Here is a 14990-nt window from a genome sequence, read left to right as displayed (position 1 = left end):
TTGAATATTTCCGTAAACACTCCAGTCACCTGGTCTGTGCGTCTGGGCCGGGCACCCTTGAGAGAACTAACATGCTTAAATGTCTTATTCATGTCGGCCACGGAGAATGAGAGCTCACAGTCCTTGGGAGCGGGCCGCGTCTGTGACACTGTGTTATCGTCAAAGCTGGTGAAGAAGGTGTTCAGCTTGTCTGCGAGCAAGATGCCGGTGTCCGTGATGTTCCTGGTTGTCCCTTTGTAATCCATGATTGTCTGTAGACCCTGCCAAATACATCTGGTGTCTGAGCCGTTGAATTGCGACTTTGTCTCTGTACTGACATTTTTCCTGTTGATTGATTTACAGAGAGAATAACTACACTGTTTGTGTTCGACCATAATCCCAGTCACCTTGCCATGGTTAAATGTGATGGTTCCCACTTCAGTTTTGTGCGAATGATGCCATCTATCCACAGTTTCTGGTTTGGGTAGGTTTTAATAGCCTCAGGGTGAACAACATCCTCTATACACTTCCTGATGAACTCAGTCACCATTTCCGTGGATACGTAAAGGTTTTTCTCAGAGGCTACCCGGAACATTTCCCCATCCGCGTAATCAAAACAATCTTGAAGCATGGATTCTGATTGGTCAGACCAGAGTTGAATAGACCTTAGCATGGGTACTTCCTGTTTGAGTTTCTTCCTATAGAAAGGAATGAGCTAAATTGAGTTTTGATCTGATTTGCTGAGAGGGCAGAGGAGGCCCTTGTAGGTTGAGGGTTTTAGCAGAGCGAGTTCTACAGTCAATGTGTTGAAAGAACTTTGGGAAGTGTTTTCCTCAAATTTGCTTTGTTAAAATCACCCGCTACAATAAATTCAGCCTCGGGATATGTGGTTTCCAGTTTGCACAAAGTCCAGTGTTGTTCCTTTAGGGCCGTCATGGTATTGCCTTGAGGGAGAATATACACGGCTGTGACTATAACCGAAGATTATTCTCTTGGGAGGTAATATGGTTGGCATTTGATTGTGAGGTGTTCTAGGTCGGGTGAACAAAAGGACTTGAGTTTTCAAATTCACACCATGAGTGGTTAATCATGAAACATTACCGCCTTTCTTCTTCCCTGAGAGTTCTTTATTCCTGTCTGTGCGATGTACTGAGAACCCAGCTGGCTGTATGAACGAGGACGGTATTTCCAGAGAGAGACAGGATTCTGTGAAACAAAGTATGTTACAGTCCCTGATGTGTCTCTGGAAAGAGATCCTCGCCCTGAGCTTGTCTATTTTATTGTCCAGAGACTGAACATTAGTGAGTAATACACTAGGACGCATCTGATGGTGCGCACGCCTCCTGAGTTGGACCACAAATCCACTCCGAATACATCTTCTCCGAATATCTCTTTGGGCATCCTCTGAGACAAGTTCAATTGCCCTGGGGGTAGGAACAAAGAATCCAATTCAGGAAAGTCCTATTCCTGGTCGTAATGTTGGTCAGATACCACCACTGATATCCAAAAGTTATTTCTGGCTGTATGTAATAAAACTAATAGTGTAAGAAATAACTCACAACAAATACTGCAAAGTTGCTTAGGCGCTAGAAGGAGAGCTGCCATGTCTGTTGGCGCCATCTTTATACTATACTTCACAATAATTTTGTGGTTGAACTTATTTTCTTAAAGCCACAGTGCCCCATCAAAATTAAGTTACACTTTCAAACTTGGTGAAATTGCATGGCAGGTAAGCCTTTTACATATAGAATGAAGTCTTTGTTAGACCCCCACGGGTGGCTGAATACATATGAATTACTAGAAAATATGTAACTTTAACAAGAAACTCAATACAGAGAATTTGAAATCCTTTAAATTTGACTTGCACTTGTATGTGCTCCTCTATTGTTGCAAAACAAACATTGTTGCAAAACAAACATAGCTACCCCTGCCACTGAAATAAAATAGTTAAAAACTAGTTTGAGGTGTCTCTTATTGAACTTTGCACTTTTGTTGAACCCAATGCTGCAATAATGTAGCTCTCTATAGTAGGCTATTTTACATCCTGTTATTTAAGCTACTAGAAAAAAAATAGTAACACTACCACTATATCAGAGAGGGAAGGGCCAACAAAGCTTCAGTCAATGGTTGGCTAGTCAATATGTCAATCCAACTCAACATGCAAGGTTTGTCCAATGACAAGTGTAAATCCTTTGATTTACTGCCTGAAGCAGTATTTCTCATATCTTGTTTATGCATGTTATATCACCCTAAATGTGTAGCCTACATTAAACCATACAGTACTTTCTTCATGCATATTTATGTTAATGCATCCATGGAATGATGAATTTTCTTCCAAAGTGTTTGTGAATCTACATTTATTTTGAGATACACTGAGGAGGCCTTGTTATAAACACATAGATGTGTTATAAAAAAAAAACGATACAAAAATGGGATTTGTGTAAACACAAGCATTATTGACATCATTTTTTTCAGAATTAAGAATAAAGCAACCAGTGGAAAAATATATATTGAAAGAGTGGCTTTCCATATTGTTATTCTTCTTTAGAAATAAGTAGTCACAAATTTGTTCTATCAATTTCACCCTATAAACTTTATAGTGCACTACTTTGGTTCTGGTCATAAGTAGTGAACTATTGCAGACTTGTTTACGTGTTGCTGTGCTTTTTGTTGCCAACCTTACTTTGCTACATGACAACTTTACGGTTTTTACTTTTTAATTACCCTTTATATTTTTGGGTTTTCCCTCAACTTTTTTTCCCCATTCAACCTTTTTACTCCGGACGCTTTACTGGACATGGTTCGTCAGGACCTCCAACAGCCGAAGCTAAGTAGTTATATTAACATGATGCCTTCTAATTGCAGTCGCTGTACTCATAATATACAGGAGAACGATCGCCTTACAGCGAGGATAGCTGTGCTGCAGGCCCAGCTTCAGACGCAATCGTTAGGCAAGGGTAATTTCAGTGTAGGAAAGGATGAAACCGCGTCTGTTCCACCAGTAAGTATAGATAGTAACGTTAGTACAAATCCCCTCGCACGGTCCCCGCAGCCGGACAACTTTCTCACGTTTTCTGAAGGGAAATGCTTTAGGAATGCTCAACCAGTGTGGCTCATTCAGCCGACAGAAACTTTCAACCGGTTTTCCCAATTAAGCAACGAGTCGAGAGTCAAAGGCCGAGCCTTCTCTTGTCTCTACTCCTCCCGTTATGGGGTCTGAGACACCGAAGCATCCCACCATTCGCTCTGACAAATTGAAAACTCCAGTCATTGGCGACTCCATTACCCACAGTATTAGACTTAAATCGAATCATCCAGCGATCATACACTGTTTACCAGGGGGCAGGGCAACCGACGTTAAGGCTAATCTGAAGATGGTGCTGGCTAAAGCTAAAACTGGCGAGTGTAGAGAGTATAGAGATATTGTTATCCACGTCGGCACCAACGATGTTAGGATGAAACAGTCAGAGATCACCAAGCGCAACATAGCTTCAGCGTGTAAATCAGCAAGAAAGATGTGTCGGCATCGAGTAATTGTCTCTGGCCCCCTCCCAGTTAGGGGGAGTGATGAGCTCTACAGCAGAGTCTCACAACTCAATCGCTGGTTGAAAACTTTTTTCTGCCCCTCCCAAAATATATAATTTGTTGATAATTGGCCCTCTTTCTGGGACTCACCCACAAACAGGACCAAGCCTGACCTGCTGAGGAGTGACGGACTCCATCCTTGCTGGAGGGGTGCTCTCATCTTATCTACCAACATAGACAAGGCTCTAATTCCTCTAGCTCCACACTGAAATAGGGTGCAGGTCAGGCAGCAGGCTGTTAGCCAGGCTGCCAGCATAGTGGAGTCTGCCACTAGCACAGTCAGTGTAGTCAGTTCAGCTATCCCCATTGAGACCGTGTCTGTGCCTCGACCTAGGTTGGACAAAACTAAACATTGCGGTGTTTGCCTTAGCAATCTCACTAGGATAAAGACCTCCTCCATTCCTGACATTATTGAAAGAGATCATGATACCTCACATCTCAAAATAGGGCTACTTAATGTTAGATCCCTTACTTCAAAGCCAATTATAGTCAATGAACTAATCACTGATCATAGTCTTGATTTGATTGGCCTGACTGAAACATGGCTTAAGCCTGATGAATTTACTGTGTTAAATGAGGCCTCACCTCCTGGCGACACTAGTGACCATATCCCCCGTGCATCCCGCAAAGGCGGAGGTGTTGCTAACATTTACGATAGCAAATTTAAATTGACAAAAAAAAAGACGTTTTCGTCTTTTGAGCTTCTAGTCATGAAATCTATGCAGCCTACTCAATCACTTTTTATAGCTACTGTTTCCAGACCTCCTGGGCCATATACAGCGTTCCTCATTGAGTTCCCTGAATTCCTATCGGACCTTGTCGTCATAGCAGATAATATTCTAATCTTTGGTGACTTTAATATTCGCATGGAAAAGTCCACAGACCCACTCCAAAAGGCTTTCGGAGCCATCATCGACTCAGTGGGTTTTGTCCACATGTCTCTGGACCTACTCACTGTCACAGTCATACTCTGGACCTAGTTTTGTCCCATGGAATAAATGTTGTGGATCTCAATGTTTTTCCTCATAATCCTGGACTATCGGACAACCATTTTATTATGTTTGCAATTGCAACAAATAATCTGCTCAGACCCCAACCAAGGAACATCAAAAGTCATGCTATAAATTCACAGACGACACAAAGATTCCTTGATGTCCTTCCAGACTCCCTCTGTCTACCCAAGGATGCCAGAGGACAAAAATCAGTTAACCACCTAACTGAGGAACTCAATTTAACCTTGCGCAATACCCTAGATGCAGTTGCACCCCTAAAAACTAAAAACATTTCTCATAAGAAACTAGATCCCTGGTATATAGAAAATACCCGAGCTCTGAAGCAAGCTTCCAGAAAATAGGAACGGAAATGGCGCCACACCAAACTGGAAGTCTTCCGACAAGCTTGGAAAGACAGTACCGTGCAGTACCGAAGAGCCCTTACTGTTACTCGATCATCCTATTTTTCCATCTTAATTGAGGAAAATAAGAACAATCCAAAATTCCTTTTTGATACTGTCGCAAAGCTAACTAAAAAGCAGCATTCCCCAAGAGAGGGTGGCTTTCACTTCAGCAGTAATAAATTCATGAACTTCTTTGAGGAAAAGATCATGATTATTAGAAAGCAAATTACGGACTCCTCTTTAAATCTGCATATTCCTTCAAAGCTCAGTTGTCCTGAGTCTGCACAACTCTGCCAGGACCTAGGATCAAGAGAGACACTCAAGTGTTTTAGTACTATATCTCTTGACACAATGATGAAAATAATCATGGCCTCTAAACCTTCAAGCAGCATACTGGACCCTATTCCAACTAAACTACTGAAAAAGCTGCTTCCTGTGCTTGGCCCTCCTATGTTGAACATAATAAATGTCTCTCTATGCACCGTATGTGCACCAAACTCACTAAAAGTGGCGGTAATGGTATAAAAAAACTATTGGCCTATATCGAATCTTACATTCCTCTCAACATTTTTAGAAAAGGCTGTTGCGCGGCAACTCACTGCCTTCCTGAAGACAAACAATGTATACGAAATGTTTTTAGACCCCATCATAGCACTGAGACTGCACTTGTGAAGGTGGTAAATTACCTTTTAATGGCATCAGACCGAGGCTCTGCATCTGTCCTCGTGCTCCTAGATCTTAGTGCTGCTTTTGATACCATCGATCACCACATTCTTTTGGAGAGATTGGAAACCCAAATTGGTCTACACGGACAAGTTCTGGCCTGGTTTAGATCTTATCTGTCGGAAAGATATCAGTTTGTCTCTGAATGGTTTGTCCTCTGATAAATCAACTGTAAATTTCGGTGTTCCTCAAGCTTCCATTTTAGGACCACTATTGTTTTCACTATATATTTAACCTGTTGGGGATGTCATTCGAAAACATAATGTTAACTTTCACTGCTATGCGGATGACACACAGCTGTACATTTCAATGAAACATGGTGAAGCTCCAAAATTGCCCTAGCTAGAAGCATGTGTTTCAGACATAAGGAAGTGGATGGCTGCAAACGTTCTACTTTTAAACTCGGACAAAACAGAGATGCTTGTTCTAGGTCCCAAGAAACAAAGAGATCTTCTGTTGAATCTGACAATTAATCTTAATGGTTGTACAGTTGTCTCAAATAAAACTGTGAAGGACCTCGGCGTTACTCTGGACCCTGATCTCTCTTTTGAAGAACATATCAAGACTGTATCAAGGACAGCTTTTTTCCAGCTACGTATCATTGTAAAAATCAAAAACTTTCTGTCCAAATATTATGCAGAAAAATTAATCCATGCTTTTGTCACTTCTAGGTTAGACTACTGCAATGCTCTACTTTCCGGCTACCCGGATAAAGCACTAAATAAACTTCAGTTAGTGCTAAATACGGCTGCTGGAATCCTGAATAGAACCCCAAAAATTCATCATATTACTCCAGTGCTAGCCTCCCTACACTGCCTTCCTGTCAAGGCAAGGTCTGATTTCAAGGTTTTACTGCTAACCTACAAAGCATTACATGGGCTTGCTCCTACCTATCTCTCTGATTTGGTCCTGCCGTACATACCTACACGTACGTTACGGTCACAAGACGCAGGCCTCCTAATTGTCCCTAGAATTTCTAAGCAAACAGCTGGAGGCAGGGCTTTCTCCTATAGAGCTACATTTTTATAGAATGGTCTGCCTACCCATGTGAGAGACGCAAACTCGGTCTCAACCTTTAAGTCTTTACTGAAGACTCATCTCTTCAGTGGGTCATATGATTGAGTGTAGTCTGGCCCAGGAGTGTGAAGGTGAACGGAAAGGCTCTGGAGCAACGAACCACCCTTGCTGTCTCTGCCTGGCCAGTTCTCCTCTTTCCACTGGGATTCTCTGCCTGAGTCACTGATGTGATCTTCCTATCTGGGTTGGCACCCCCCCCCCCCCACCCCCCCCTCTGGGTTGTGCCGTGGCGGAGATCTTTGTGGGCTATACTCGGCCTTGTCTTGATGGTAAGTTGGTGGTTGAAGATATCCCTCTAGTGGTGTGGGGGCTGTGCTTTGGCAAAGGGGGTGGGGTTATATCCTTCCTGTTTGGTACCCAAGATACAAGATACACCCCTTTCAACCTACATGATGAGCAACAGATACATAGAATGGTCACACAGTTAAGATTTGTATGAAATATATCTATAATACATAGCAGACAGCATCTGCTGTGTCAACAGTTTTCATTGTATAGACCAGTGTCTGGCCCTCCTACTCCAAACTGGAACCATCTCTCCCTGGTACGGTATAGAACAGAAACATTAACTCATGTTCTCTGGAATGCTCTTTAGGTTTCATCACCCAAAGACATCGTAAATCTCCTCTGTCAGTGATATCTCATAGAGGCCCATCCTCAGTAGAACACACAGAATACTCTATTCTGTTGGGAAAAAAACAACAATTCTAATGCAATACAATTATTATAACATAATCTTGCAATTTCCTTGACAATATGCTGGGAATTGGGTGCCATTTGGGATGCCTTCAAGTGTTTCCTGCTATGGAAGTCTGCTACAATTACTCTATTCTTATAATATTTGTATATCACAGAAGATGGCGAAAGGCAGGGGCGCAACTTTCACTGGGAATGGGGGGGGGACATGACCCCCCACATTCTGGGTGCCTTATGGAATATTACATGACAAAAGGGGTCTATATTGAAAACATTAAATTAATTTTTGTCAAATAGTCACAAATATATATATATTTTTCATGGTACATGTGTCACGTTCGTCATAACGAGGAGACCAAGGCGCAGCGCGATTGGAATACATTCTTCTTTTATTTAACAAAGAACACTTAAACAAACTAACAAAATAACAAAATGAACGTGAAGCTATAAACAACTAGTGCTGACATGCAACTATGCATAGATAATAACCCACAAAACCAAAATGGAAAATGGCAACCTAAACCAACGATAAACAGCTGTCTCTGATTGGGAATCAATTCAGGCCACCATAGACCTACAAATTACCTAGACTAACAAACACCCCATGACATACAAAAACCCTAGACAGGACAAAAACACATATACCCACCCTCGTCACACTCTGACCTGACCAAAATAATACAGAAAACATAAATAACTAAGGTCAGGGAATGACAATATCCCCCCCCAAAGGTGTGGACTCCCGGCCGCAAACCTAAACCTATATGGGAGGCTCTCGTTGGGCATCTAACCTCGGTGGCAACTCTGGTTCTGGACGCCGCCCCCCTTCTTTACCCTGATTCCTCTCTTATAGCACTGACCCATGGATCATCGTCGGAGGCTCTGAACTGCGGATCCTCGCTGTAGACCCCGGGCTGGGGACCCTCGCTGCGTGGATCATAGCCAGATGTTCTGGACTGGGGACCGTCGCTGGAGACCCCGGACTGGCGACCGTCGCTGGAGACCCCGGACTGAGGACCGTCGCTGGAGACCCCGGGCTGGGGACCGTCACTGGAGACCCCGGACGCTCTGGACTGGGTACTGTCGCCGGACGCGCTGGACTGCCGAGGCGCACTGTAGGCCTGGTGCATGGTGCCGGCATTGGTGGTACCGGGCTGGTGACACGCACCTCAGGGCGAGTGCGAGGAGCAGGAACAGGGCGTACTGGACTGACGATGCGCACTGTAGGCCTGGTGCATTGTGCCGGCACTGGTGTTACCGGGCTGGTGACACGCACCTCAGGGCGAGTGCGAGGAGGAGGAACAGGACGTACTGGACTGTGGAGGTGCACTGGAGGTCTGGAGTGTAGAGCTGACACAACCTAACACAACCTTTTCGCCTTGCAAATGCAGGGCACTGGCACAGGACGCACTGGGCTGTGCAGACTCACCCTGAGACACAGAACGCAGAGCCAGCGCAGGATATCCTGGTAAAAGGAGATATATTGGAGACCAGGAGCGCTGAGCCGGCACCCTCCTTCCTGGCTGGAAGCTCTATTCCAGTACGCTCTATTCCAGCTCCTTGCATTGGCCGGGCTAGAATGGGCATCCAGCCAGGAAGGAGGGTGCCGGTTCAGCGCTCCTGGAGACACTGGAGACACCGTGCGCATCTCTGCATAACACGGTGCCTGACCAGTAACACGCTCCCCACAGTAAGCATGAGGAGTAGGCTCAGGTCTCTGACCTGACTCATGCAATCTCCTCGTGGCCCCCCCCAACAAATTATTGTGGCTGCCTCTCGGGCTTCCGTGCTAGCCGTGCACCTTCATATCGTCACTGTTCCTCTATTCTCCGGTGTTTCTCCTCGTAGTATCGTCGTTCCGCTTTCGCTGCCTCTAACTCCTCCTTCGGACGGTGATACTCCCCTCGGCTGTGTCCAGAGTCCTGCTCCATCTAATATCTCCTCCCAGGTCCATTTCCCCATTAAGCGCTGTTCCTCCTTTTCACGCTGCTTGGTCCTTGTTTGGTGGGTTATTCTGTCACGTTCGTCATAACGAGGAGACCAAGGCGCTGCATGATTGGAATACATTCTTCTTTTATTTAACGAAGAACACTGAAACAAACTAACAACCAATTCAGGCCACCATAGAGCTACAAATGATCGAGAATAACAAACACCCCTAGACAGGACAAAAACCCTAGACAGGACAAAAACACATATACCCATCCTCGTCACACCCTGACCTGAAAACATAGATAACTAAGGTCAGGGCGTGACAATATGAGACACAGATTCGCACCTGTCTCAATGAGGAGGCCGCAGGGATGCCACGGTCCAAGAATATGGGGATTGTGGCTCAGATGTTAGAAAGAGCGGGGGAAGAGACAAAAGACTTCACTATGCTCATGCAAATGCAAATACTTTGCCCATGAACGGCCGCTCATTCCAAAATAATTGCAATGTACATATTTACGTGTGTATGTCTTGTCCGTCTGGGGAGTAACTCGACAGAAATCTCTGGTTTTGTCCAGCAGAGATCAAAGTCTTTCGAAGTCTTTCGAAGTTGTGGCTTTTTCAGTAGGCTCTGTTATAAAGGGTACATCAGACGTACCAATGGTCGTTTGATAGGGAAATGTTCTTTAGAATGGATCTTTCAGAGTGCCACCCGGTGGTTCTCGTCACTTTTACTAGACTAAGAGTACTTAAAAAGCTGCAGACTCAATGTTCCTGTGTAGTCTTCATCTTCTGCACTCAAGAGAGTTTCAGAGTGTCTTACCATTTTCTGATCTTGTCGTTTTAAAACCATTTGTAATGTATTCAGCTGGAACCACTTCACACACCGGCAGCAACATGGCTTGTTTTGGTCTAAGATGTGAATTCTTCAGTGAATCCTTTTAATCACTTGGGGGGAAAGGGCGTTTGACTACGTTTGGCATAATGTCTGTAATCACATGGGTGTGGTTACTGACTTGATAAACTTTACATGAAAAGCAATGTTCTCACTATCTTTTCAGAAATAGTTTCATATTTAATCGCAGGAATTCCACAACATTTGGATGTAAAACTGACAACTCGGAAATATATACATTCAGAGATACAGTTATGTTGATATACCGTCCTTAATGAGATCACAAAACAACTGATCTGACATAATTGTTCTTTAAGTACCCACGGGACCCTTCCAACTCTTTGGATTACAGAAATATTATTCCATTATTCAACCTTTTGATGTTACCGTACTGCAACGTCTCTCTGTGGTAACAAAGGGATTTAACTTCCATTTCTGAAAGAGATTTTTCCTGCAGGTATTTCTGACCATCATACAACTATGGTGGGAGAGAGAGTGAGAGAGGGGGGGAACTTGGCGCCTATGATCCTTACCCAAAAGGGCAAGGCAATGACACCTGATTACGTATATAGAAGTACGACTAGTCTACCTGGCCTGTGTGTAAATGTAGGCCTATAAATGTGCCCATTTGGTGATGTCTGATAGTATTTCTGATTGTTTTAACTCACCACCACTAATGAACTGTGGAGCTTCTCAAAGTATTTTTTCTTCACCTCAAACAGCAAGTAAACAAAGTCTGTTTTTAGAATCAATTGAGAATGACAATAGTTCCTCAAAGTGATAGAACAATATTTCCATCTCTCTCTTTCGATAACCAATTGGCATGAAATGGAAAAATGTAATGCTCTGATCCAGTGGAAACGTCATAAAATACCTGACCCAGTTGACAGTTGATACAATGTTAGAGTTCGTTGAAGACAGGTCATGCCTAGAAAATGTGATTGATAGGATATTTATATTCATCAGGATATTTCTCAATGTTTTTATGTGTTGGCTTTATGTAGACTTTTTTTTACATAGTTGGCAGTGGCAATAAAAGTTACTTTTATATTAGTATTTAGATTACTATTGTAGAATGCAGATTAACCACAGACAGTTATTTTAAGATACAAAGACTATTATAAATTAAATGAAAGTGTTCCACGATATTTGCCTTTGAAAATCATAACTCTCACGCAGGTTGGTAGAAATGGTAAGATAAAAAGGCACATCAGATGTGTCTGTATATGGAAAAATACATGTTTTAAAATCTAGACAGATTGATTGATTGAAAGAAAAGACTATGCTTGGTTGACCAAGATTTTTGTTATTGTTGTGTACAGCACTAGTAGAAATGCAGGAAATTAGCATTAGATGCCCCAGAAAATGTAGGGAGGGCCCCCAGACCCCCTGCCAGGTTATGTTCCCCCCCCCCTACACTTCTAAAACCAAAGTTGCGAAAGGTATCAAGAATTGGGCGCCATTTAACCATGCAACAGTTTAGCAGATTTTACCTTTATCTTTGTTGACTTCTGATATGACGAAGTCTCCCTGTTGTGTAAGATCATGTAACTAACGTTTCATATCAATGATTTTATGTGCATTACACTTTCTGAAAACTGCTCTTCGAATCTTCTGGAGGTTAACTCCGTATATGACAGGGTTAAAGACAGGTGGTATAACAAGGAATTGTACAGCCATTGCATTACGCATATTGAGCGTAATATTTACATTATTCCACCCTTGCAACGTGTCAAACAGGGTCACTGTGATGAAAATAACCATTGTTGTTAAATGTGGCACACATGTCTGTGTGAACTTAATCCTTCCCTTAGCTGACTTTACACAAGTACTTACAATCTTACAGTAAGAAAATACAATGAAAAGTAACTGTAAAACATGAACCAAAATCATACATTTGTTCAAATTCTGATTGATGGTTATGGGTAAACATGCATGTTTCAGTATAGATGGATTGTCACAGAAGATCTTATCAATGCGAGATCCACACAAAGGAATTCTGACGGCTAAACTAACTGCTATGAGTGCTATAAATAAAGGATAACACCAAGACAATAAGAGTAACTTTCTAACAGTTAAAGATGTCACAATGGTGTGATATAGTAGTGGTCTACATATTGCCACATACCTGTCGTAAGACATCACTGTTAGAGTAGACATTTCACACATGACAGATGTGTATATTACATAGGCTTGAGTGAAACATCCACCATAAGATATCACCTGAACATCTGACTGAAGGTCCAGTAAGAACTTGGGGTAGAAACCAGCAGTTCCATACAATCCATTGACACACAAACTACACAGAAAGATATACATGGGCTCATGGAGACCTTTCTCCTGAATGATTGTTATGATCAGAGTCAGATTCACAGTGATGATGAGAAGGTATGTGATAAGAGACAATAAAAAATATATTGATTTGTTGTTTAATGTCTCTTGTAAACCAAAGAGATAAAATAACTTGACTTGGGTTGAGTTCTCCATAGCTTTTGTTAATTTTCTTCCTCTGGTCAATGCAAAAATTCTTAGTCCTTACAACGATTGAGTGTGTATGGAGGTGAATGAATTCAAGTGCGAATCACTTCACAAAACTAATTCACATCCTTCCTCTAAATCTTAATTCTCGACAAAAAAGTTCCCAATACTAGCTGTACATTATCAGACTTCTGAGGTGTGAAAGAAATTTTAAAAACTTGTATCCATGAAATGTCTTCTTGCTTGACAGAGGAGACTGCTCCAAAGACTTGTCCTGTTAGCCTTTAAATACACCATAGTGTATACTCACATGGGATTGGTTGCGTCACTGCTTGGTATGGCAACTGCTTGGCCTCTGACCGCAAAGCATTACAGGGGGTAGTGCCTTGAAGTCGGAAGTTATGTGTCGGACATTATCGATGAGGCATTCAATGACCACAAGGAGATGTTGCATGATGGTCAAGGGGATGTCACATGATGGTCATTTTCAGGACGTTCTCAGGACTTGTCTAGTGTCCTCTAAGTTACTATGATGTTACTGAGGATCATATCAGGAATTTCTCAGGACTAAATTAGGACATTGTGTGATCAAATCAAATCAAATTGTATAAGTCACATGCGCCGAATACAACAGTGAAATGCTTACTTACAAGCCCATAACCAACAATGCCGTTAAAAAAATATGAATAAGAATAAGAAATAGAAGGAACAAGTCATTTAATAACAGCAGTAAAAAAAAAAACAGTAATGAAACTATATACAGGGGGTACCGGTACAGAGTCAATGTGCGGGGCACTGGTTAATCAAGGTAAGGGAGGTAAAATGTGCATGTAGGTAGAGTTATTAAAGTGCCTATGCATAGACAATAACAGTGTAGCAGCAGTGTAAAGGGGGGTGATGCAAATAGTCTGGGTAGCCATTTGATTAGATGTTCAAGAGTCTTTTGGCTTGGGGGTAGAAGCTGTTTAGAAGCCTCTTGGACCTAGACATGGTGCTCCGGTACCGCCTGCCATGCGGTAGCAGAGAGAACAGTCTATGACTAGGGTGGCTGGAGTCTTTGACACATTTTGGGCCTTGACAAATTTTGGGTACGTACGACCCTCTGTAGTGCCTTGTGGTCGGAGGCCAGGCAGTGATGCAACCAGAGTATTCTCTCAATGGTGCAGCTGTAGAACCTTTTGAGGATCTGAGGACGCATGCAAAATCATTTCAGTTTCCTGAGGGGGAATAGGTTTTGTCGTGCCCTCTTCACTACTGTTTTGGTGTGCTTGGACCATGTTAGTTTTGTTGGCGATGTGGGCACCAAGGAACTTGAAGCTCTCAATCTGCTCCATTACAGCCTCGTCAATGACAATGGGGGAGTGCTCTGTCCTCCTTTTCCTGTAGTCCACAATCATCTCCTTTGTATTGATCATGTTGAGGGAGAGATTGATGTCCTGACACCACATGGCCACGTCTCTGACCTCCTCCCTACAGGTCTCATTGTTGTCTGTGATCAGGCCTACCACTGTTGTGTCATCGGCAAACTTGATGGTGTTGGAGTCATTCCTGGCCGTGCAGTCATGAGTGAACAGGGAGTACAGGAGGGGACTGAGCACGCACCCCTGAGGGGCCCGTGTTGAGGATCAATGTGGCAGATGTGTTATTTCCTACCTTTACCACCTGGGGCCGGCCCGTCAGGAAGTCCAGTTTCAGAGGGAGGTGTTTAGTCCCAGGGTCCTTAGCTTTTTGATGAGTTTTGAGGGAACTATGGCTTTGAACTCTGGGCTGTAGTCAATGAATAGCATTATTACATAGGTGTTGCTTTTTTCCAAGTGTGACAGGGCAGTGTGGAGTACAATAGAGATTGCATCATCTGTCAATCTGTTAGGGCAGTATGCAAATTGCTGTGGGTGTAGGATTTCTGGGATTATGGTGTTGTGAGCCATGACCAGCCTTTCAAAACACTGCTGGTCGGTAGTCATTTAGGCAGGTTACTAGTGTTCTCGGGCAAAGGGTCCCAAGGCAACGTCCCTGCAAGCAAAAAGGTTAGGACATCCCTGGAACGTCACAAAATGGACATCTAAAGTTCTCAGGACATTGTGCCATGGGCTGCTGGAGGTTGTCTAGCTCCCGGTTAGTCCGGGGACGTTTTTGGGGTGTTGTAAAATGGTACCCTGGAATTCTAGTTCCCGGATTGTCCCAGGGATGTCCCTGAGTATTTTTAAGACGTTCTTGGGAAGTTGTCAT

The 14990-nt window shown here is 43.1% G+C and overlaps 1 protein-coding gene across 1 annotated transcript; it reads right to left on the bottom strand.

Moving 5' to 3' along the window:
• Window positions 1-11709: 11709 nt before the first annotated feature.
• On the bottom strand, window positions 11710-12992 carry LOC118396957 (olfactory receptor 6N1-like). Its single transcript, XM_035791342.2, has one exon. It carries the CDS (start codon window positions 12768-12770, stop codon window positions 11835-11837), a length of 936 nt encoding a protein of 311 aa, XP_035647235.1. The 5' UTR covers window positions 12771-12992; the 3' UTR covers window positions 11710-11834.
• Between the last annotated feature and the right edge of the window lie 1998 nt (window positions 12993-14990).

The sequence above is a fragment of the Oncorhynchus keta genome, chromosome 18, assembly GCF_023373465.1.
Source record: "Oncorhynchus keta strain PuntledgeMale-10-30-2019 chromosome 18, Oket_V2, whole genome shotgun sequence".
Classification (NCBI taxonomy): Eukaryota; Metazoa; Chordata; class Actinopteri; order Salmoniformes; family Salmonidae; genus Oncorhynchus; species Oncorhynchus keta.
This window is presented reverse-complemented; position numbering and strand designations above follow the sequence as displayed.

Coding starts and splice junctions, on each gene's coding strand:
- LOC118396957 (XM_035791342.2), bottom strand. CDS start 12,770: ATGGAGAACTCAACCCAAGTCAAGTTATTTTATCTCTTTGGTTTACAA.